At 61.5% G+C, this 22,208-nt stretch overlaps 1 protein-coding gene and 1 long non-coding RNA gene across 5 annotated transcripts in view; one reads left to right on the top strand and one right to left on the bottom strand.

Annotated features, from left to right (window-relative positions):
- Positions 1 to 2,054: 2,054 nt before the first annotated feature.
- The window catches only part of PXDN (peroxidasin), a 56,285-nt gene continuing 36,131 nt past the window's right edge, over positions 2,055 to 22,208 (top strand). For 2 of the 4 annotated variants that reach the window (XR_007135212.1, XM_047782726.1), the window contains exon 1: positions 2,074 to 2,420. Coding sequence is in view for 3 of the 4 variants with exons in the window: in XM_047782726.1 (XP_047638682.1) it covers positions 2,221 to 2,420 (200 nt within the window). In the remaining variant the exon portion in view is untranslated. Of the gene's footprint in view, positions 2,421 to 22,208 lie in introns of all 4 variants that reach the window. The other 2 variants (XM_047782727.1, XM_047782728.1) reach the window with 2 other exon arrangements.
- LOC125128378 (uncharacterized) lies at positions 3,683 to 21,058 on the bottom strand. Its single transcript, XR_007135213.1, has 2 exons — positions 20,692 to 21,058; positions 3,683 to 4,438 (listed from the first exon to the last, which is right to left on the bottom strand). It is a non-coding gene; the product is annotated as an uncharacterized LOC125128378 (long non-coding RNA).

Consider the following 22,208-nt stretch of genomic DNA (forward strand, 5'->3'; position numbering starts at 1 on the left):
GGCACAGATGACACGGTTGGGAAAGCCGTCATCAGAGGTCTCGGGAGCCGCGGGAAGGTCAGGATCCTGGAGCTGTGAGGCTTCCGCGGGCCGCCAGGGGGCGGAAGAGGAAATCCGGGCAAAGGCTGTGGAAAGGCCCTGGGCTGTGTCTGTGTCGGGAAGCGCTCCGTCCTCACCCTTGTGAGCTCCTTCAGGCCCAACCTGGCCTCACTGCCCTGGCCTCCCACTGCCACACCTCCACCCAGGGCTCCGTGGACGGCTGTCCTCCGGGAGACGGCCGACGCGCTGCGTGGATGGACGGATGGATGGACATGTGGGGGATGGAAGGAGGGAGGGAGGGAGGAGGAGGAGGGGAGGGGATTTTAAGGACTGGCTCACGCCCCGCTGCCCTGGCAGGTCCTAGTTTTAGAGGCAGGCCAGGGGACTAGGAACGCCCGCAGGAGGGCACGCTGAGACTCGGCGGAATTTCTTCTCCGGGAAACCTCAGTTCCTGCTCTTAAGACCTTGAACAGGCTGGAGGAGGGACCCCTCCTCTCCTAGACAGCCGGTCGCAGACAGGAACCAATGTTAGTCTCACCTCCCAAGGCCTTTGGCACAGCACCGGCACTAGCGTGTGGCCTGTCACTGGGCCAATGGCCCAGCCAATGGACACATAAAATTAGCTGCCCGAGCTGACCTCGGGGGGCCCAGGTTGAGGTGTTGGGAGAGATGTGGCTTTTCCCCACTTACACCCGAGGGACCAGAGCCATTTGGACAGCAGAGTGGCCCAGTCGAAGCGGCACATTCTCTGTTGCTGCAGGGCTGGGGGGTGGAGCCGCGGACCTGCGGGCCCGAGGTATGAGAAACGGTTGGAGGGACACATCGGTGACCCAGAGGAAAACTGACATTTTCAGGGAGAGTAAGGTTTGGGGTTTCTGACATGCAAGGCTGAAATTCTTGGGGGTCCCCAGAGAAAAAGCAGGAGTGTGGCCCCGGGCGTGGGCTCTGGGGGAGACGCGGGACTGGCCAGTGTGCAGGACCCCCGGGGGGCGTGCCTGGACGGCGACCCCACGTGGTGACTGGGGTGAGAACGTCTGTCATGGACGTGCAGTCTTCGGAGGGGTCTTGAGCCAGACCCCCGCTCAGCCGCACCCACATGCAGCCCCACCGATGTGCAGGAGCAGCTGTTTGCCGACGGGGCGGCAGGAGCGAGCCAGGTCACCTCAGCCCCACTGTGGCACTTCCGGTCACACAACAGTGTGGGTGTCGGAACAGACCCAGGCGCCTCTGAGGCCGAGGCTTGGTGACTGTGTGGCTTTGACGTCCTCCACTGTCACCGCAGAGACTGGATCCTTGAGGAAAGTGCTGGGGTGAGGCTGTGAACACACACACACACACACACACACACACACACACACACACGCAGGTGGGGCCCCTCCTTCCCAGGGCTTCTGCTCCAGACAAGGCCCCCCCTGGAAGAGGCCACAGGGAGGAAATGAAAGGTCCATGAGGGTCCACCTGGTCCAGCGCTGCTTCCTAACAGTCCCGGGGGCAGCAGTGCACAGCCCTGGGCAGTGACCAGGCCTCTGGGGCTCCGCCGGGGAGCCCGGCAGCCTGGCTCTAATCCTGCAGCAGAGTGTGTCTGTGTGTTGGACAGACAGGGAGAGCGGGGTGGGGGGGGGAGAGACAGAGAGACGGACAGAGAAACAGAGACAGAGAGAGATTAAGGGAGAGAGACAGAAAGAGATAGAGACAGAGAGAGATTAGGAGACAGAGATTAAGAGACAGAGAGACAGAGCGAGCCCTTGGAATCCTGCCTGGGACTTGCCGGCGCTCCCAACGTGTTTTATAAAAGGACAAAAACCCTCTCGCATAGTGCGGACACGGCGGCCAGAGGACGTGAAGCAAACTTGGCTTAGGCCCCAGACCGTGGGCGCAGACCTGGGATTGGAACTTGGGGGCCCAACCTGGCCTCGGCACGGCACCCCAGGCAGCCTTGGGATGGGGAGCCGCAGCCGGACGCACGGCTGGAGGTCCTCGCCCCGCCCCGGCCCTTGGGGAGGTGGGGGTGGGAAGGGAGGAGCCGCGCGCATGTGCACAGCTGGCGCCCCCCGCCCCCCGCGCACAGCTGGGACGTGGGCCGCAGTTGGGCGGCGGGAGGGCGCAGTCCAGAGCCGGCGGCCGACGCGCCGGGCCCTCACGATCGGTCCGAGTGTCCGCGTGTCCTGCGCGCCGTGGGCCATGGCCGTGCACCCCGCGCGTCCCGCGCGCCCCTGCCTGCTGGCGCTTGTGATGTGCTGCTGCTGGGGGGTGCTGGCCGTGGTCGCCCAAAAGCCGGGCAACGGGTGTCCTAGCCGCTGCCTGTGCTTCCGCACCACCGTGCGCTGCATGCATTTGCTGCTGGAGGCCGTGCCCGCCGTGGCGCCGCAGACGTCCATCCTGTGAGTGCGGCGGGGCGCGGGGCCCCGAGGGGCAGGGCGCGCGGGAGGATCGAGGGCCGGGGTCCGGCGTCCGGGAGGGAGGATGGTGCGGCGGGGCCTTTGTCCGCCCTGGCCGGGGCACGGGGGGCGGACCTGAGCGCAGCGCGCGCCGCCTCTGGAGCCGCCTTTGTTCGGAGCTCGGAATCCCCGCTGGACGGGGAAGTTGTTGGGAGCAGGCGGGGGAAGCCCGGCGGCCCCGCCCGGCCCGGTCCCGCTCGCTGCCGTCCTCCACTCGCCTTTGCCCCCTTCCCGCCCCTCTCCGGGCCCCTCTCCTCCCCGCGCCCCGCGCCCCGCGCCCCCTCCTCCGCTTCCCCTCCTCCTCTCCTTCCCCCTCCCTCTCCTCCCCCTCCTCCCACTCGGCGGTTCCCGCTCCGGGTTTCCCGGTCCTCCCCGGGCGCGGTACCCCCGCCCCCGCTCTGGGGGAGCCTCCCGGGCGCATCCTCCGTGACCCACGGCGGCAGCGCCCCCACGTCCCCGCATCGGCCGGGGCGCGGGGAGCCTCCTGCTCGGGTAGTCGCGGGCCCTGCGGGGCGCACGGTTTTCTCTCGGGCTTGCTCTGCGCCGCGGGCGAGCGGGGCCGAGCTCCGGGAGCGGCCGCGGTGCGGGTCCCTCCCCGGGTTGTGGCGCGGCGCGGCTGGCAGGGGGGTGGACAGAGTCGGGGTCCGAGCGGGTTGGCGCCTGGGGCCCATCGCCGCTCTTGTCGCCAGCCAGGGCGCGCCGCGGCGGTGCCATCGGAGAGCCGGCGCTCCATTCGCACCGAGCATCGCGCTCTCGCCCGGCTAGAGGATGTCGCCGGCCCGGGATGCCGCCGAGGGGCTGCAGGCCTCGAGCTGTTCGCCCGCTACTCGGATGAGAAATTTTCAGAATCTGAAAAGGCCGCCTGCGCTTCAGGCGCCGACTGTACCGAGCGTCCTGCAGCTGCCCTCTGAATGCCAAAAATAGTTTCCACTTTTCTTGGCTGAGCCGGAGTGCTTTTGGCACCACCGAGCAGCCTGCAAAAGTTGTAAAATCTTGAGTGAACTATTCAGGAAGTGGGCGGTCAGTGTTCCTACTTTTAAAACAAGGACGGACCACTTGGCTCTTGGGCGCTGACTCTCCTGGCAGCTTCCTTGGGGTCTTTGGCGGGGCCTGCGCTTAGCCTGAGACGCTGTTCCTTCCCCTGTGGAGGCGGGGGTGCCAGACGCATGGGGCTCTGAAGAAAAGGACTTGCAGACAGGCCGGGGGAGGTTTTCTGGATGGGGTAATTTAATTCTTTAGTGAGTCAGTGGAAAAAACTTGGGCCCTGAAGCCATTTTTCACATCTGGCCAACGGCTAATGCTTGCGCTGTGCTTGGCCCTCCTATCCGAATTGCTTTTCAAAAAGAACAATATTGAAGAAAATGAGTGTCATGGAACAGAAAAGGCGCCCCCAGCCTCCCGTTCCCACAGACCCCCCAGCCCAGGGTAGGAGGGACGGGACCCTGCTTAGCACTGGCCTCTCTCCCAGAAAGCCCCCCTCTACCTCCTGCTTTGCCTGGGGTCTCGCAGTTTTCAGGGGCGTTTTGAAATGCCCTTGCTGGGTCTCACTGACTCCGAGAGGAGGCGGGGTGCGGAGCACAACAGACCCCTCACTGAAGCAAGCGGGTTTCGGGTTTCATGAACACACACCCCGTTTACAGCTGTGTAGATGCAGGCGCAGGGTGAGGAAGCTCCCATGGCTGCTGCTGTGGACCTGGAACCAGGAGGAGCTGAGTCCTGGGGTGGGAGTTCCAGCGGCTGGGACTGCTGCCACAGAAGGGCAGCGATGGGGGGCCCAGCAGGGAGCCGTGCTGGCGAGGGCAGGCGGGCTCTGGGGCATTGCAGTGCTTGGGGACTGTCTGGCGTGTCCTTGGTGGGGCGCAGGCATGTCGCCGTAGGTCCTCCCGGGGCAGAAATGTTTTCACTTTTGGCTTTTCTCCGAAGTGTCTGTTCTCATGCATCTGCTAGTATGCGATTCCTTTCTATTAAAAAAAGAAACAAGGCTTGGTGGAAAGTGGGGACTTCATAGGACCCGGCCCCAGAGTTAGGGGGGCTGCCCAGAATCACTCCACCCTCTGCTCCCCAGACCCTTGCCCCCGTGCCCCAAGATTGAATGGGAATCGCTGGGAAAACAGACTTGTCCAGATGGGGCCAAGAGTGGGCAAAACAGCTCCGCGGTTGGGGCTTCAGAAATGATGGCCCAGGAGTGTCTTGTGGCTCAGGTCTGACCCTGGGAAGTGGGACAGGTGTTCCAGAATGAAGGGCGGCCAGACGCCCTGAGGTCCCGAGTCCTCTCCCGGTCGGGCTGCAGCCGCAGAAGCCCTTCACTGTCCAGAGCCGTGCTCTGCAGCCCAGAAGCTTTGCAAGAAATGTTTGTTTCAATTTTGAGTATTTTCTGCCTAACACTACTGTAGGCGTTTGTCCTCATGGTGACTAAGAAGCTAGTGTTAAAACACACTGTGTGGCACCTCTGCTCTGCCCCCTTCCTGTCCCCTCTCTCACTCTGGAGCTTTGGGGAGGGCACATCCCCACGTGCTCCTCAGAGGTCCCTGGCTGCCGACCACTGCCGACCACGGGACAGGAAACCCTGGTGTCGGAGGGAGCCTGGGGACGCGGGCTGGGGTGGCCCTGGGGGGTGTGAACTGGCCCCACAGCAGGCAGGGGGTGCCCTGTCCCCTGGTGTCATGGTCAGCCCGCCAGACAGCTGCTCCCAAATCCATCAGCTTCTGCTGACCTGTGTGTTTGGGCCTGTGTGTCTTCCAGATCCCGCCTCTCAGAGTTCCCGGTCCACTAGCGGGTGAGGGAGGTGACCGTCCAGTCACACTGGCCCTGTGGGACTGCAGGAGGCTGGCCCTGGGTGAGTGGACAGCCGCTGGGCCACAGCCACACTCAGTCCTTCCTGCAGGCCCCCTGTGGAACCTGACTCCTAGGTCGACAGTCTTCAGGCCACTTAACCCTTTGCCTTTGTCCCTGGAGACCAGCCCCTGAGTCACACCTCACACCCTCAGCCTCCATCGAAGCTTCTAGAGCCTGGCTGCTGGGAGGGTGGGGTTTTCCTCCAGCTTCCCTTCGCTCCAGGTGAGGCGGGCGGAGGGAGGAATCTTCTGGATCAGGAGGGCGTCTCTTGCCGCTCAGCATCCGCCCCCCCCCCCCCCCGCCCCGTCCTCCTGGGGCTCAGGGACCATTCTGCAGGACGCGCTTGGCCCTGGAGGACCGGTCTCTCCACCTGCCCTGGGTGGGGTGCTACGAGGTTGGCAGATGTGAGCAGCATCTGGCAGCCGGTCTCTGCAGGTCACCGGTACCCAGCGGGGACAGTGGCCTTTGAGCTGCGGACTTGGACGCGCCTGAAGCCGAGCTCTCCTTTGAAACTCCCAGGTGGGACGAAGTCAGATCTGTATGGTCACAGTTCCGGCGCATTTGGAAGGCGCCGAGGGATGTTTTTGGAGTCTTTAAATACTGGTCGCTCGTCTTTCCAAAGTGGTGGTGGGCCAGCTACCTCCTTGCACCGGGAACGGCTCTGTGGTGCCCCCAGCCACGCAGAGGCCTCTGGCGCCCAGGCGCTGTGTTCAGAAGAGGAACCTCGATGACCTGAGGAAGCAGCCAGAGGCCCCCTGCCGCTGCCGTGCCTGACGGCAGCCCTCGGGGAGCACGTCCGGGCTCCGTTCAACAGACTTATGCCTGCACACGTGCCTTGGAGCTGCGGCTGGATGAGCTCCTGGGGGGCTGCCGTTGGTCGGCTGTAAAGGCCCCTCCTTTGAGTTTTTACCGGGCCCAGGACTCAAGGCGATAGTTGTAAGAAGAAAGTGCAGGTCCCCGTGACAGGATCCAGGCAGCCGAGGCTCATCCTGGGTCCGGACGCCTTGGCCGGACGCGGCTTCCTCCGCTGGGCGCTCTGGCGGCCGCCCCCTCCATTCTGTGACTCGGCGTCCCTTCGTGGGGACATGGGCAGCCGCCGCTTCCCTTCCAACAGCCCCGAGGGCAGCAAGTGACTCGTCCCAAGCACGAGTTCTGGGGACCCCCAGGACCCTCTGACTGTCCCCACGGAGCCTCGGGTCGGGGAGGTCTTGCCCATTAGACTGGGCCTGGGGCTTTGGAGCCAGGGACTGAATCTGCTCTGCGCGATGACATGAGGGCGTGTCGCCGGGAGGCACACAGGGCTTCCTATTGGACGCAGGGGCGGCCGGGCCCAGCAGACCAGAGCAGCCCGCTGCTCCCGTTAAAGGGTCCAGGGCGAGATGTCAGCACAGCAGTGATGGAGGCCGGGTGTTCGGAGTGGCCTGTTCCTGGCGTGAGCGCCGCTGAAGGTGGGAGGCCCCGCACAGGGGTTCCCTTTGGCCAAGTGGGGTTTCTGCCTTGCTGGTTGGAGGTGCCCAGCTCTTTCTCAAGCCCTTGCCGACGGGGGAAACTGGAGTGGCTGCCACGGGGAAGGAAGGGGGCTGTCGGGGTCTGCGGCCGGGCTCGGGGCTGTACCCAGGGCTGGCCTTGGGCCCGGCTGCGCCGTCTCCTGCCCACCCTGGGCCCCTGGGGGCTGCGAGCCTCCTGGGCCCCACAGGTCAGGCCTCTTAACTTCAGGGTCCAGGTTTCATGCGCATGTTAACCGTGACCGTTTCAAACTCTTGGGGTGACTTGTTTAAAAATACAGTTTGGGGTGAAGTCAGCTTTTTTTGTTGTTTTTTCCTAATTTTAAGTGTATTGGCGTGTCGTTGGCTCCCAGTGTTGCCGTAGCTTCAGGTGTGCAGCCGGCAGGTCGGTTACCCAAGGCCCATTCTTCCTCAGAGCCCTTCCCGCGCAGGTCATGCAGCGCGCGGAGGAGGCCTCCCCGGGCCAACAGGAGGTGCGCGTTCCCTGGCGGTTTTGTGTACGGTAGCGGGTGTACGCCGGTCCGTCCTCCGGGCTTATCCTCCCCCGACGTATCCGCCTTGGTGACCCTAAGTTTGGTTTCGAAACCCGAGTTTATTTTTGTTTTGTGAATAAGTCCTTTTGTATCATTTTTTTTGTGTCATTAGATTCCGCGTATTCGTGATTTTGTGTCTGGCCAAAAAGCTTGTGATTAGATGCTCAACATCAGTAATTATTAGAGGGAGTTCCCTCCGTGGCGCAGCAGAAACGAATCCGACTAGGAACCAGGAGGTTGCAGGTTCGATCCCTAGCCTCACTCAGTGGGTTAAGGATCTGGCGTTGCCGTGAGCTGTGGTGTAGGCCGGCTGCTGTAGCTCTGAATTGACCCCTAGCCTGGGAACCTCCCTATGCTGCAGGTGCGGCCCTAAAAAGCAAAAAAAAAAAGAACTAAATGTAGGACTAGCATATTACCCAGCAGTCCCAGTCCTGGGCGTGTGTCTGGAGAAAACCATAGTTTGAAAAGGTAAATGCACCCCCGTGTTCACTGCAGCACTGTATACAACAGCCAAGACATGCTAACAACCTAAATGCCCACCAACAGAGGAATGGATAAAGGAGATGGTGCGTATACACAATGGAATACGACTCAGCCGTAACAAAGTAACACCACTGGCAGCAACATGGGGGGACCCAGACATCATCACACCCAGGGAAGTGAGACAGAGAAAGAAAACAGCAGAAGGGTGAATTCAGTTTAAAAGCGATGAAACACCGCTGATTTGATGCTGAAAGAGTCAGTTGGGCCTCTGGGTTACTCTGGGTTACTCTGTGTCCCTCTGTGGGCCGGCTGCTCCCTGATTGAACAGGTAACTCAGGCCGCGTGCGGCAGCACTCAGACGTGGACAGACACGTGTCGGGGGGTGGGGGAGGGCTTTTTTATGTCTAAAGGAGTGTCCTCCGGAGTTTAGGATTATTCTAAGCTGGCAGTTCCCGTGGTGTGGGTTTTCTCTGTCGACGGTCACCTTGAAAAGTAGAATTGGTGCTGCTCGCTGCCGGTGCCTCGCTTGTTCTTCAGACGACCCCCGTCCACGCCCGGCGCGGCTGAGGCCCGAGCCGATCGCCGTGTGACCTCAGCCGCCTGGCCAGGCCGTCCTGTGAGGCTGTGTCCGCTGCGGCGGGAGTTAGTCTCAGCCCCTCTTCCTGGCTCGGGGCCGGGTCCACTGTCCGCGGACGGCCGAGTGTCCGCCTCCTGGAGGCTGCCTTTCGCTCCTGCTTCCCAGCTGCCCGAGGTGGAGAGAAGAGGCGACACGGACCCCCAGAAGCTGGTGGACAGGGTCAGACTCTGTCCCCCGGGCTCCCAGGACCTCGTCTGCTAGGGATTCCTCCAGCCGTTCGTTAGTGGTGGCTTCTTCCCCCCCGCCCCCCATACTCGGCTCACGGAGGAGAGACCTGCCTGCGGGTGTCCGGATGCCTGGCCCCCGGGGAGCCAGGAGCAGGGCCGCAGGGTGGCTGGTGTGGGACCAGGCTGTGTGCTCCCAGCCCGCGGAGCCCTCGGGATCACAGCCTTTTGTTGTGCAGTGAGGCCGGGGTAGCGGCTCCGCCTTCTGAGCCTCATCTGGATGAGAGGTCACTGGGAGGGGACGCGCCGCGGGGAGGCTCAGTTCACGGGAAGGTGGGAGCTGAGGGTGGCGGGGGCCCTTGGGCTGTATGGACGCGTCCAGTCCTGGGAAGCTGTGGCCACGTCGGGATAAGGGACCTCCCCGCCCCCACGGCTGCGCCCCCTCGGCCCTGCCCCTGTGTTCTGCCTCACTGGACACGGATTGTGTCCACCAGGGATCCTGGGCTTTGTTTTCCTTTCCTGGAATGTCTTTGTCTGGTTTGTGTATCGGGTAGATCTGGCCTCACAGTGAGCGCAGCACTGCCTGCCGTCGTATCGCGTCCCGTCCAGGGTGCAGGGGTGCGGCGAGGAGGGTGCGTGGACGGCGGTCTTCTTGGACACCCTGAAGGGGTGGGGAGCCCACGCCCCGCGTTCTTCTTGGATGGCCTTGGGCTGGGGTTAGCCTTGTGGGAGGGTCTTAAAGTTGACTTTAGATTCTTCAGGGAACAAAGAGCTGTTCAGGGCTGTTCCTCCTGGGGCGGCGGGGGGGTGGGGGGGGCCTGGGGGCCGCATCCCGGGGGATCCCTGGGGGCCATGTCCTGGGGGCCGTGTCCGGGGCCGGGCCGCATCCCTAGAGTCCTTGCCTTGTCATCCTCGGAACAGCTGAGAATCCGTAGCGCTGCCCGCTCTCGTTCCTGCCATTAGATGTGTGTGTCTTCTCTCTGGTTTTTTCCCATCAGTCTGCCTAGAGGTTTTTCAGCTTCGTTGGCCTCAGCAAAAACCCAACTTCTGGGTTCATTGATTTTTCTCTGTTGTTTTTCCGTTCTCTGTTTTGTGGATTTCTGCTCTGATCCTTCTCGCCTGCACAGGCACTGCTGCACTGAGCGCTCGACGCGCCGGGGGGCTGGCGGCCTCTCTGTCCCAGGCACTCAGCTGTCCCGTGGGGCCCATGGCCTCACAGTGTGGCCTCTCGGGCAGCAGCCTGGGCGGTTCGGAGCTCACCTCCTTCGCGTTTCATCCTCAGGGAGCGAGTCTGTGGCTGTGGCCGACGTACAGTATCTTGAAAACAGTTGTTTCCTGTGTTTTCCCAGCTTTTTGGTTGTGTCAGACCAGAGAGTAAATCTGATCCGTTTCCCATCTTATTCAGATGTTCCCACTCACTTTCGTGGAGGTAATTTTGTGAAACCTTATTCAATTCTGCAACTTTATAACAGTGGTAGCAAATAAAACAGTGCATTGGCATGCCCAAGTCTAGATGAAAGTAAGTTAAGAATTACTCAGCCCTGCTATTTTCCAGCTGCCTCTGGGATGGCCGTGTCTCTGCGGCGGGATTTAATTTCAGCTGCTGTAATGAACACGCAGAACCTCGGCGGATTGAGGCCATGTGAGTGCCTGCCCCTCACATGGCCTCCAGGCACATGTTGTCACTGGGCAGCTGTCACCGGAGGCTTTGCTCTCAGCCAGGGTCTACAGCCCACGCCCAGGGACAGTGGCGTTTGCGGCGGGCAGTCTGTGTTGGACACGCTGTGCCCTTCGTCCACCTTGGGGCTGGGCTGCCTTCTGACCGCAGAGGCAGAGCTGGGAGGTTGGGACTCCCCAGGTTACTTCCTGTCTGGCTCTTTAAGGCATCAGTGTGCTGCCAGGGACCCAGGACCCAGGCTCCGTCCTCCCGGTGGCTCTGCTGTTCTTGTCCCTGGCCTTCCAGCAGGGATGGAGCAGGGGGCCGATCCAGCGCATCACCTGCCACAAGGGGACATGTCATGTGTGCTCACGTGGCATGGTGGGCTCTGGTCACCTGTCCCCACCTGGATGCCAGGTTCTGGAGAATGTTGTTTAGGGCCTGTCCAAGAAGGGAAACTGCATTTTGAACTTCCCCTGCTGGACAGGTGGTGCCCTTGCGTGATCACCTGTGGTGGTTACTGAACAGCCTTCGTGGGTGTCGCTGTGGGTCACAGCCACCTTCTTACCAGCCAGGTGCTCAGCTGAGGACTTCCCAGATTTGGGTTTGGGGTCGTGGGCCATCACAGAAGGAGTGCTGAGGGGACCCCCGTCTCACGCTGCATCCTTAGCCTCTGGGCACCAGAGTGGGCTGTGTTTCTGAGGCTCTCGCTTGGGTGTAAAGGCCCATGGCCGCTGCTGGGACGCGAGCCTGCGCCTCCTATTTACGGGCAGCCACTAGAGCCGTGTGCGGGTTTGCGGGGCCCTTGAACGTGCGGCCCTGCCTTCCCTCCGCCTGCTGTGGTTCTTCCTCCTTGGTGGGCTGGGCTGGCAGGTCAGCTGTTCCCACCGCAAGAGGCTGGCATCTTGTCTCCACGCGCTGCGAGGAGGTGGTGCAACCTGCCCTGCTGCCCACTTCGATGCCCTGGCCCCTTTACTTCTCTTCTGCAACATGTTTTAAAACAGTTTTCTGCAAGCTGTGCTTGTTCATGGTGGAAAAAGTGTGAGAATTTAGATTAGAGCAGCAGAATAAGTGACGCACGTTTCTGTAATTGGCGGAGACCCTTTGCCGGCTGGGCTTGTCCTCAGGAACCCAGACGGCCATGTGAGCACACGCGGAGCCGCTGGTGGGGCCGAGGGTCGGCCCACTTCTGCCCCTCTGTCCCTGTCGCCCGTGGCTGGATTCTGTGGCCACCTGTGTCTGGGTCTCCGTGGACCTGTCCCTCTCTCTGGATCGCCTTTCCCTGGCCACCTGCCTGCCTATCTCCAAACGTCGGGTGGGGACCTCCATCCTGTCCTGTGCTCTACGCTGGGCCGCGGGGGATGCCTGGCGTCTGCGCAGCAATCAGAACTCTGCACCCTTGTGGTCAGTGGCCGCGTCCTATTTATTTTGTGGAATCACCAACTCTATTGAATCAAATTACTTTTATGGGTCATTTGTTTCCCCCTTTCTGCTACTGCAAACAGTACCTCAGAATGCCTTCGTGCAGCTTTTTCTTTGGAGTATTTGCCTTAAACCCCTCGGGGCACGTTGCAGGCTCAGTCCTGGCTTTTCCTGTTCGTTTCCTTCCTGGACAGGCGTCCTCGGCCCAGCCCAGCTCCTCAGAACCATCAGGTCACGTCGGGCCAAGGTGCACATCCAGCCGAGGGAGGCGAGTGTGTGTTGCACCCTGGGGGCACGGCCCCAGGGCACCCTGACTCCTGCCCTTGGCAGTGCCATGCGTGCACCTGTGCGTTCTCGCTTGGTAGCTGCACTTTGACGGTTTTTTCTCCGGAGACCTTGGTCTGAGCAGGTCCTGAGAATGGCACCTGTCATTGGCTGTGGGTCCATCTCAGGCTCCTGCCCGGCCCCATCTTTATGTTGGATCCCGTGGCTCCTGTGGCCAATTTCTTGTGTGGGCTCTGCCCCATGGTGGCCGTTCTGGCTGGGCTGTTGCCCCCTTAGGGAGGGGCTGGGAGGTCCCCAGCTCAGCCCTGTCCCCGGAGGCCGCGTTGAAGGTTGATTCTTAATTGCAGATTTGGGGTCTCTGAAGTCCCTGAGAAGACAGCAAGTGACCAGGAACCTTGCTTCTGGGAGGGCTAGGGTCCAGCGAGGTGCTGGTCACGACACTGTCGTCGGCCGGTCAGTGCACAGCCTGGTTCAAATGCCTTATTTAACGTGTCTCGTTGGTTCCTGGCCCAGGGGCTCAGGGCGCCAGCACACGGCTCATACCTGGAGGAGGTGGCGCCACGCATGAATTCCCCGTGATTCGCCTCAGAGCCCCGACACCAGCCAGCCCATCAGCCCCATGCTCGGGGCGGTTTTAAACGGCAAAGTCCCCAAGAAAAGGCACAAAACATGCGGACAGCACAACCCCCAAGAGACCTTGAAAGGGACCCTTGATTATGTCCTGCTGGTCGAGATCCTGTCTGACCGTGAAGGTGGCATCAGCATGGGTGTGGGGTGCGAGTAGATTTGAGCAAGGGGGGGGTGGGATTCTCAAATCCGGACTCCCGGAAGGGGGCGACTGTGTCCTCCCGGGATCGGCTCCAGGGGCTCAGGGTTAGTTAGGAGCCGGCGGGCCCCTCCGTTCGTGGGACACTTAGAATCTCTACCCAAACTGCTCAGAGGAGAAGGTCTCTTGCCTTTGAGTCCCTCACGTTCAAAGTCGTTAAATTTGGTCATTATTTATAAAGTGTCAGGAGGAACCTACTGCGTGGAGACGTCGCACGCTGGGTGCTGAGCGGTGGAGACGGACCGGCCGCCGTGGGTGTGCCGAGTTGGGGTTGCACCATGGCCCCCGGGCAGGGTTAACGAGGGGGGCTGTCCCTAGACGCAGCCGTCCGGCTGAGGGTTACCTGGGCCGTCCTGGCTGCAGCGCGCCGCGTCCACGCAGTCCCGGCGGGGTTCTCGCCCTCGAAGCCTGGGCTTCCACCCGCCCTCGAAGCCTGGGCTTCCACCCGCCCTCGAAGCCTGAGCTTCCACCCGCGGGGCATCTCGGGCGCAGGGCAGGGGTACGTGTGACGGTCCTGCCCCCACGGCCGTGGTTGTATCATCACCACCTGGCTTGATTGGCCCCGCAGACTTGAACCCCAGTGTGGGCTGTGCCCGGCGAGGGACCCCGCTCCCCCGCTGGGCGGGGAGGCCAGGCAGCAGGAGGGACGCCCTGCGGGTGGCTGGGGCTCCCAGGGCGCGGCGGTTCTGCTCTTCCATCATGGCACTGCCTTTAATTGGAGCAGATACTGCGATGCACACAGGAAATGCCACTAAGCTAGTTTGCAGTGCGTGGTAGGCAGTTTTCTCTCACAGACCAATCCCACACGTTTCAGAGGCGTCTCAGTTGCCTAGTGAGGCAGCATCGCAAGCTGCTCTTAATGGTCCTGGGGCCCGGGAAAGGCTCCGTAAATGTGGATTTCCGCCCTGCCCAACTTTTCTCGAAACGTCATTCCTGCGCATATCTAACATTCATTCTTTGCTGAGCGTTAGGACAATGAAAGGGGACATTCAGAGTGACTCTAAACAAAAGGCGGGATGAGGGGCCGACGGGGAGATTGTGCTTCTGCCAGGATTGGATTGATATTTTCCTTTGCTGGGGGTAAGATACCACCCGCACAACCTGCAGTATCTTGACTCAGAAAGAAATAGGGAGTTCCCGTCGTGGCACAGCGGAAACGAATCCAGCTGGGAACCCTGAGGTTTCGAGTTCGATCCCTGGCCTCGCTGAGGGGGTTAAGGGTCTGGCGCTGCCGTGAGCTGTGGTGTAGGTCGAAGATTCAGCTCAGATCCCATGTTGCTGTGGCTGTGGTGTAGGCCGGCGGCTACAGCTCTGACTGGACCCCTAGCCTGGGAACCTCTGTATGCTGCAGGCGTGGCCCTAAAAAGAAAGAAAGAAAGGAAAGGAAAGAGAGCAGTAGTAGGCCTGCAGCATGAGACAGCGTGTCACGAGGAGTAAATACCCTTATCTGAAGCGCGTCTTAGGTTTATGCTTCTTTTCCTGGTCACAGGAAAAGTCCAGGAAGGGAGCCCAGATCAGGCTTGTCGCTTCCTGGAGTGAAACAACATTTCTAAAAAATCCATGACCAGCTGGGTCGCAGCAGCTCAACTTTTAAAAATAGCCGTCGAAGCGGCGCCATTAGTCATTGTTGTTGCTTATTCCGACCTGTGGGGTGCTTGTGTTGGCGTGGCAACGGGCGGCCAAATGGTGATCGTGAGCATTTGTTTTCTTGTGCGTGTGTTTGTTGCTGTGTAATCCGTCCACCCACCCACCCTCCCTCCCGTGCATCGGTCCCCCACTCGTGCATCGTCTGCCCTTTGATTCATCACCGTCCATCCACTCGTGTGTCCTTCCAGCCCTCCACCCGTTCATGCATCCGCCCCTCCACCCGCCCACCCGCCCGCCCATCTGCCCGTCTCTTTGGTCCCCCCCTGCCCCGCCCCCCCTTGCCGTGTCCTTGCCGAGTGTCAGGTGCTGCTGCTGAGCCTTGCAGACCTGCTGCCGCGAGGGGAGGCCCACCGGGCGGTGCAGGCAGTGCAGGTGGAGCTGGGCCTCTGTCTTGACGCAGCCTTGGCCCTGCTCCTTCCAACCCTCTGTGGTCCAGGAGTGGGGTTGGAAGCCCAGCTGCAGGGCAGATAGAAAGCAGATAGCTTGGCAAACCCTTTCTCTTTCTTTCTTTTTTGGCTGCCCTGCAGCCTGTGGAGTTCCCAGGCCAGGGATCAAATCTGAGCCGTGGCTGCGACCTAAGCCGTGGCTGCGGCAGCACCGGATCCTTAACCCCCAGGCCTGGGATTGAACCTGTTCTCAGCTGCTCCTATTTCACCACAGGGGGAACTCCTGGCAACGCTTTCTGAGACCCAGGCCTCTCTTCTCCTACGCTCAGAGTGCACTGGCTCTCGCATCCAACTTCGCCTTTGTTCGGGGAGCCGCCGCCTCGTCCTGGCGCGGTTCCTCGGTGCCTGCGTCGAGCCGCCTTTCCCAACTGGTCCTGAGAGGGAAACGTCTGCAGCCATGGTTTTCTCAGCTCTTTCCAGGTTGCTGCCGAGCTGGTATCTGGGGCTGGAGAAAACCCAGGTCAGGACACGCAGGGGGCGCTGTTTCTCCCTGGAGAAGGACGGCGGGGGCCCAGCACATCCGTCTGAACGTCAGGAGAGGCCGGCCGGGCTGGTAGCACGGAGTCGCCTCAGTGACGGCGAAGCGCGAGTTTCAGGAGGGGCCACCTTGGCGAACGAAGGGCTGACTGTGGGACTGTGCCGAGGTCCCTCCAAAGCCTCTCCTGACGGGTCACCTCAGATCCACCTGGCCGTCGGCCGTCCGGGCCTCTCACCGGCCCTGCTCCTGGGTCCTGGTCCCTTAGCTCCCTGACCTTGTCGTCTCCTCATTTCGGTGATTAATTGGGCTGCGTACCTGCTTTCTGGGTCTCAGGTTCGGGGTCTGCAGGACGCCTCCCACGGCAGGTGCTCGGGAGCCCCTGGGGTGGAGGGTGAGAATGTGCCTCAGTCTTTGTTGATTCTGTTTTGATTCATTTCCTCTGTGGAGGCAACTAAAACAAGCCTGATGTGAGGCTTTTAGCAAAGCAGCAGGCACAAATGCATCTGTTTTGGTAGCGCCTGGAATCTGCTTCCTGGGCTGGCTCATGCTGAGGGGACAGGACTTTCTGCGGCCGGTTAGCTAAGTCTGGATGCGGGCCCAGTGGGATAACGTGATTTATCTGTTTATTTTGCTGAACTCAAAGAACAAACTCTGTCTGTCTCTGTAAGAACAACCTCAGCCCCGTCCGTTGTTTAAATTATAATGTCTGTTGTAACAAGGAGGGTCCATCTCGGCCTCGGTGTCTGTGATGGTTAGTTTCATGTGTCACCTTGGCTGGGACACAGTGCCCAGATATTTGGTTAAACCTTATTCTAGAGGTTTCTGTGAAACCTTCTTTTTTTTTTTTTAATTTTTTTTAGGGCTGCTCCCACAGCATATGAAGGTTCCCAAGCTAGGGGTCAAATCAGAGCTGCCGCTGCCAGCCTGCGCCACAGCCACAGCCATGAGGGATCTGAGCCTCATCTGTGACCTACACCACAGCTCATGGCAACACTGGATCCTTAACCCACTGAGCGAGGCCAGGGATCGAACCTGCGTCCTCATGGATACTGGTCGGGATCGTTACCACTGAGCCTCAACGGAACTCCTCTGTGAAGGTGGTTTTAGAGAAGGTGGACCTTCAGGTCAGCCTCTGGGGAAAGCAGATCAGCCCCACAGCACGCGCTGAAGGACTTGAGGGGGGAGAGAGCCGGTGCCCTTGGATCAGCCGGCAGCCCACCCCGCGGACTGTGGACCTGCCTGGGGCCCACGGGTGTCCACTAAACCAGCCTCAGTCTGCCTCTACACACACGTGCGCACGCACACAAGCACAAGAACAATGCACACAAGCGCACGCTCACTCACACATGCACACACGCCCACGTGCACATGCACACACGCGCATGCCCACTCGCACACGTGCACGCACTGACTCCCATTGGCTCTTTTCCCCCAGAGCCCTGACGGCTGCGGCGGGGGTGCTTGCTGAGTGTCACATGACCCTGGTTCTCTGGCCGCAGCGGCTTGGATCCACTGGACACCAGAGCGGTGACAGTCAGTCCGCATGCTGGCCAGTGACTTGCGGTCAGGCTGAGCTGGGACAGGCATCTCTGGGCCACAAGAACTAGGTACGGAGGCAGGACAGCCAGCAGTGGGACTGAGACCTCAGGCTGTGCTGTCGGCCCCTCAGGAGGCTCAGAGCTCGGAGGGGGCGGGGGGGAGGTACGAGGGGGACGGGGGGGTGCAGGAGGGGCCGGAACCGGGACCCCTGGATGCCTGGGAAGCGCGTCTGGCCCGGGAGAGAGACTCAGAGGAGCCGGTGTCCCCAGTGCCTCCGTTCCTGGTCGGGTTGCAGGTTTCATTCTTTGGGCCCCAAACGTGCTCACTTTGATTAAAGACGTGTGTTCAGAGGGAAGGAAAAACCGCGTGTTTGAGTTACGTGTTGTGTACGCAAGGCCATGCATGGAAGACTTTTAGGTCATTCAGGAAGCGAACTCGCTCGGCGTCGGGGGGCCGGTGTAACCCGGAGGCGTGTGAACTTTGCCTCTTGCCCCCGCTGCGTCTGCGTGCTTCTGCGTTACCGCCACTGACTCCCTGGAGGAGAAGAGCCACCCCTGTGTGCCCCCGCCCCGCCTCTTTCTCCATGTCTGTGCCATGTTCCCTGTGCCCAGATCATGCTGGTGGCCCTGGGGTGGTGTCACTGGGGGCCGTGTGCCTCCCTGCTCCCCCGAGGTGGGCGTCCTCCAGGCGCGTGGTGACCGTCCAGACTCAGCAAGTGCCTGGCTCCCGGGAGGGGCCGCAGGGCTGACCTCAGTGCCTGCAGGTGGCAGGTCAGGCGTGGGGCCAGGCCTGGGCAGCAGATGGCAGCCGTGGCCTCGCTGGGTCACAGACCCTCCGCCGGGCTGTCCTCTTAGTCCGAGCAGCTGTGCGGGGCACGGCCTTGAGCCGGTGGAGCCGGGGGAGACCCTCCCACAGGTGCTTCGGCGTCTCCACTGCTCCTTCCAACCCCATCTGGTCGGGCTGCTGTCCCGATTCTGATTCTGTCCGCACGAGACTTTGCACCGTCAGGTCCCTGAGGTGTGACTCCTGCAGTGCTTTTCCCAGGGGAAGGTGCAGATCCAGGGTGGCACGCGCCGTCTTCCTGTTCCTGGTGGCGCGGGGAGCGGTCAGGAAAGCTGCTGAGACCAGTTGAACCCTCCTGCCTGGAGCTGAAAGTGTTGGCACCTGCCCATCATGCCGCGACCCCGTGTTTGCAGCAGGAGGAGGACGCCCGCCCCGTCCGGCGGGAGCCGAGCTGGTTCCCACGGCTGGGCAGCGTCGGTGCGGTTCCCAGGCGCCCGCGCCCCGTGCGTCTTCTGGGCTGTTTCAAATTAGAAGGACGTTAGGCGGCTGTGTTCTCGCTGACGCACCGCGTTGGACGGAACGGATTCCAGGCTCGTCCAGGCTGTCCTTTGGCTCCTCGCTTGCTTGGGAGGCAGAGCGGGGCCCTCCCCTAATTGCACTCTGTCCTCTGCTTCACCCCGCGCGGGGCTTCTGGGGACCGAGTGAATGGCCTCGGAGAAAGCCTGGTACTCGGTCTGGCCGCGCTTTGTCTGGGAAGCAGGAAGAACACGGATTCATGTTGTAAATGCCACGGAGGGGCTCGGGCACTTTTCCCAGAGGAAACGACCTGCAGAAACGAGTGTGTTGGTTTTGCTCGTTTGTGAGGCGGAGGGAAGCTGAGCCTCACGGGCCGTTTGCACGTGGCTCCTGACACAGAGGCCTAGGGACCTGCCGCCTCCTGGCCTCCCTCGGCGTCCCCTGGCCCAGACCGGGGGCCAGGCGGGGGGTGGCCAGGGCTGGCTTTGCTGTCCTGCCAGCTTTGCATGTTACATTGTTAGAGAGTCGAAAACAGTCACGAGAGTGATGTTTCCTGACGTCATAGTTATTTGAGGCTCAGACCTCGGTGTGTCATCACGGCGGGCGCTGCTCGTGGCCACCAAGCTCCAACGACGGAGGGGCCTCCCGGGAGACCGGGTGGGCGCGAAGCTGACCCGCTCCTGCCCGGCCTTCTAGGGGACAGGCCAGCGCCCCTGCCCTGCAGGGCCTGTCCCTGTGAGCACCAGCGTATTTCCCAAAGTCAGTTTTCTTTTGAGGTAGAGTTTTCTGTTCTCTGCTTTGTGCTCTTCTCTCAGTTTTAAAAAAGTTCTCAATCAGAAGAAAACAGTGGCTTTTTTTTTTGCCCTTTATTTATACGCATTACTGAGTAAACCAGACTTTACAGAATTTTCTCAGTGTTGATTTAATTCAGATGCTGAGCCGGGGGTGGCAGGCGGGTGACCATGGGCAAAGAGCCCGGCGCCCGCCCCCCATGGGGTTACCCGCCCACACTGGGCCCCGCCCCTGTGCCCGAGGCTCCCGCGTGGGGCAGGCCCTGCATCTTCACGGAGCCCCTGAATGTCGCCCCAGAGCCAGACCGCGTCCGTCGGCACAGCCGACACCTCCGGGGCCACCGAGTCATGTTCCCAGCAGCTGGATGTTGCTGCCACACCCGACGTTTGACCGTTTTACAAACATCCACAAGGCGGTTGAGGAAAAGCAGATCCGGCAGCCTGGCCCTTTCCCACGGTGGCTGGATGCGCCCTGGCCTCTGCCACGCCGGGCTCATCCCCTTCGAGGTCAGCTGAGGGTCACCTCGTGCCCCAGTGAGGACAAAGACAAAACGCAAGCAGCCACGGCTCCTGGCTCGGTGCCACTCCCGAGGGGACGCGGTCGGTAGTAGGTGGAGGCTGAGGGTGTGCCCGGGCCCCTGGGCCTTCTGAGGGATGAGGTGGCAGCTGCCGTCAGGCCGCTGAGTGTCGCGGTCGGCCTGTCCAGGCCCAGGGCCTCCGTGGAGCAGGCGGGGGCTCCGCCACGCCCCGCAGCTCACCCGGCCTCAGGCCCGGACCCACGTGGTCCTCCTGGTCACTCGCCTCTCTCTCCTTCGCTGCCCCGCGGTTTTGCCCTCGGTCAGCGTCGGGGTAGAGAGGCGAGCAGGTGCCTGCTCCACAGGCAGGATCGAGCCTCGATACAAACCGGGGCCCGGGGAGCCCTCTGGGGTCTGGAGGACGCGCTTGGCCAGACGGGATGAAGCTCTGTCACCGTTCTCGACCCCAGGGCGGGGCGGTGGCGGGATCTGGCGCAGGGCCAGTCCCAGGCCGCTCGGAGGCCCATCTCTGTGCCAGGGTTTACAGGGCCCGGCGAGCACTCTTCCTGTCCCAGCGTTTCTCCAGGGTGGCGGCACTTCCCAGGTGGGGGGCTGGGGACACTCGGAACTATTGGACCTTGTGCTTGTCGCTGGGCTGCGGGGCTCCGAGGCTCCGAGCCAGCCTGCATCCTGCCTCCGGTGCCTGCTCCTGTTTTGGCCCGTTTTCCTTCCCCAGCTCTCAGAGCTGTGTCTCCGGGTGTCATCTGTGTACACCTGCTCCCCATCCCCCCTGCTGGGGAGGCCCGCCCCCTTGTCTGGACAGGGCTGTCCCCTTGGGCTGCGCTGCCCCCAGGCTCTTGGCCCCCACGCCCGCCCCAGCCCTGACTGTCTAGCATCATGCTGGGAGCAGAGGCCACGGGGGAGGTGCCCCGTCTGCTCATTCCCTGGGTTCTGGCTGGGGAGGTGGGGCTTGACAATCTACCTCCTGTAAGAGGTTGTGAAACGCCCCCTTCCAGGCCAGCGCTGCTCAGAAGGAATGTGACGTGACCCACATACATGATTTTAAAAATTTCCAGAAGCTTCAATAGAAATTAGAAAGAAATCAGTTAATTTTACTAAGGCTCTATTCAGCTCTGTATATCAGACACTCACGTTTCGACGTATAATCACTGCGTAGGCTTGTCCACGGCACATGGACGTGAGGCTCCCAGACAGGCCACGGAGGCCTGGTGCAGCCCAGCCACCCTGCTGGTGCTCAGGGCAGGTGAGCTCAGGGCAGGTGAGCACACAGGGCAGGTGGGCTCAGGGCAGGTGTGCCCAGGACAGGTACGCCCAGGGCAGGTGCGCTCAGGGCAGGTGTGTGGCTCCCTCCGCATCACCTGGGGCAGTTGGTTAAGAGACTTTCCTGCTTCCGAGGTCCCCCCTCCCCCCACAGTCTGAGTTTTGTATCCAAGGGAAGAGGAGCTGTGTGTTCCTGACTCTGGGCTTGAAGCCGGGTTTTTGATTGGATAATGCCCAGGGGGCCCGGGTTTTGATTGGATAATGCTGAGGGGGCCCCTGCTGCGGGCCTGGCGCTGGGCCTGGTTCTGGGGTTTGCTCTGGTGTTGGGGCGGGGTCACCTGTGCAGATCCTTTGAAATCCAGTCCTTGCTGGACAAGGGGGGGTGCTGCTCGCATCATGTGCTTCACCCTGAGGTCTCGGCCTGAGAGCCGAGTGGGGGGCCCAAACTGCTGTGGATGTGAGTGTAAATTACTGTTCATTAAGAAGCTAGCCTGGGAGCCCCTGACAAGGCATAGCGGTTAACGAACCCAGCTGGCATCCATGAGGACGCTGGTTCAATTCCTGGCTCAGTGGCTTAGGGATCTGGCATTGCTGTGAGCTGCGGTGTGGGTTGCAAACATGGCTCGGATCCCACGTTGCTGTGGTTGTGACGCAGGCTGGCAGCTGTAGCTCTGATTTGACCTCTAGCCTGGGAACCTCCATATGCTGTGGGTGCGTCCCTAAAAAAAAAAGAAAAAAAAAGGAAGAAGAAGCTGGCTTATCTGCAGGGGAGGGGCTGTCCTGGGGGGCACGTTGGTGGCTAACAGGTCACCAGAGAGAGTGAGCCGGGGTGAGGGTCGCGTGCTGACCACAGTTGCTTGGGTCACAGGAACTTGACCCCCGGGAAAGAAGCGACTGTCCAAAGGCACCCCTGCCACCTGCTGCCAGACCTGGTGATTTCAGCCACTCTGACGCTTTCCGAGCAGCCTCAATCAGTTCTGTACATCGATGGCACTTACTGGATTGGCTCAATAATCAGGGTTAGGGCGCGGACGGAGCTCAGCAAACCTCCCAAGGGAGCCGTCCCTTCGTGCCTGGACCGCGCCGCCCAGGAGCCCCGGGGCCTCGTAACCAAGCTCCGCTGACGGGGTGGGGGCTTCGCTGGGCATCTGTTCCCGTACAGTCCTGGGGGCTGGAGTCCCAGGTCGGGGTGGCCAGGCCGGGTCCCTCTGTGGCCCCAGGGGGTCTGTGTCAGGCCTCCCCCGCTCTGGCGGTGGCCGCAGTCCTTGGCGTCCCCCTGTGAGCCTGTCTCCAAACCCTCAAACCAGTGAACTTGAGGGACAGTTCAGCCCCTAATAACCCTGCTGGGCGGTGACAGAGGGTTCAGCCTGGGAGTGGGGACTTCTGAT

The sequence above is a fragment of the Phacochoerus africanus genome, chromosome 5, assembly GCF_016906955.1.
Source record: "Phacochoerus africanus isolate WHEZ1 chromosome 5, ROS_Pafr_v1, whole genome shotgun sequence".
Classification (NCBI taxonomy): Eukaryota; Metazoa; Chordata; class Mammalia; order Artiodactyla; family Suidae; genus Phacochoerus; species Phacochoerus africanus.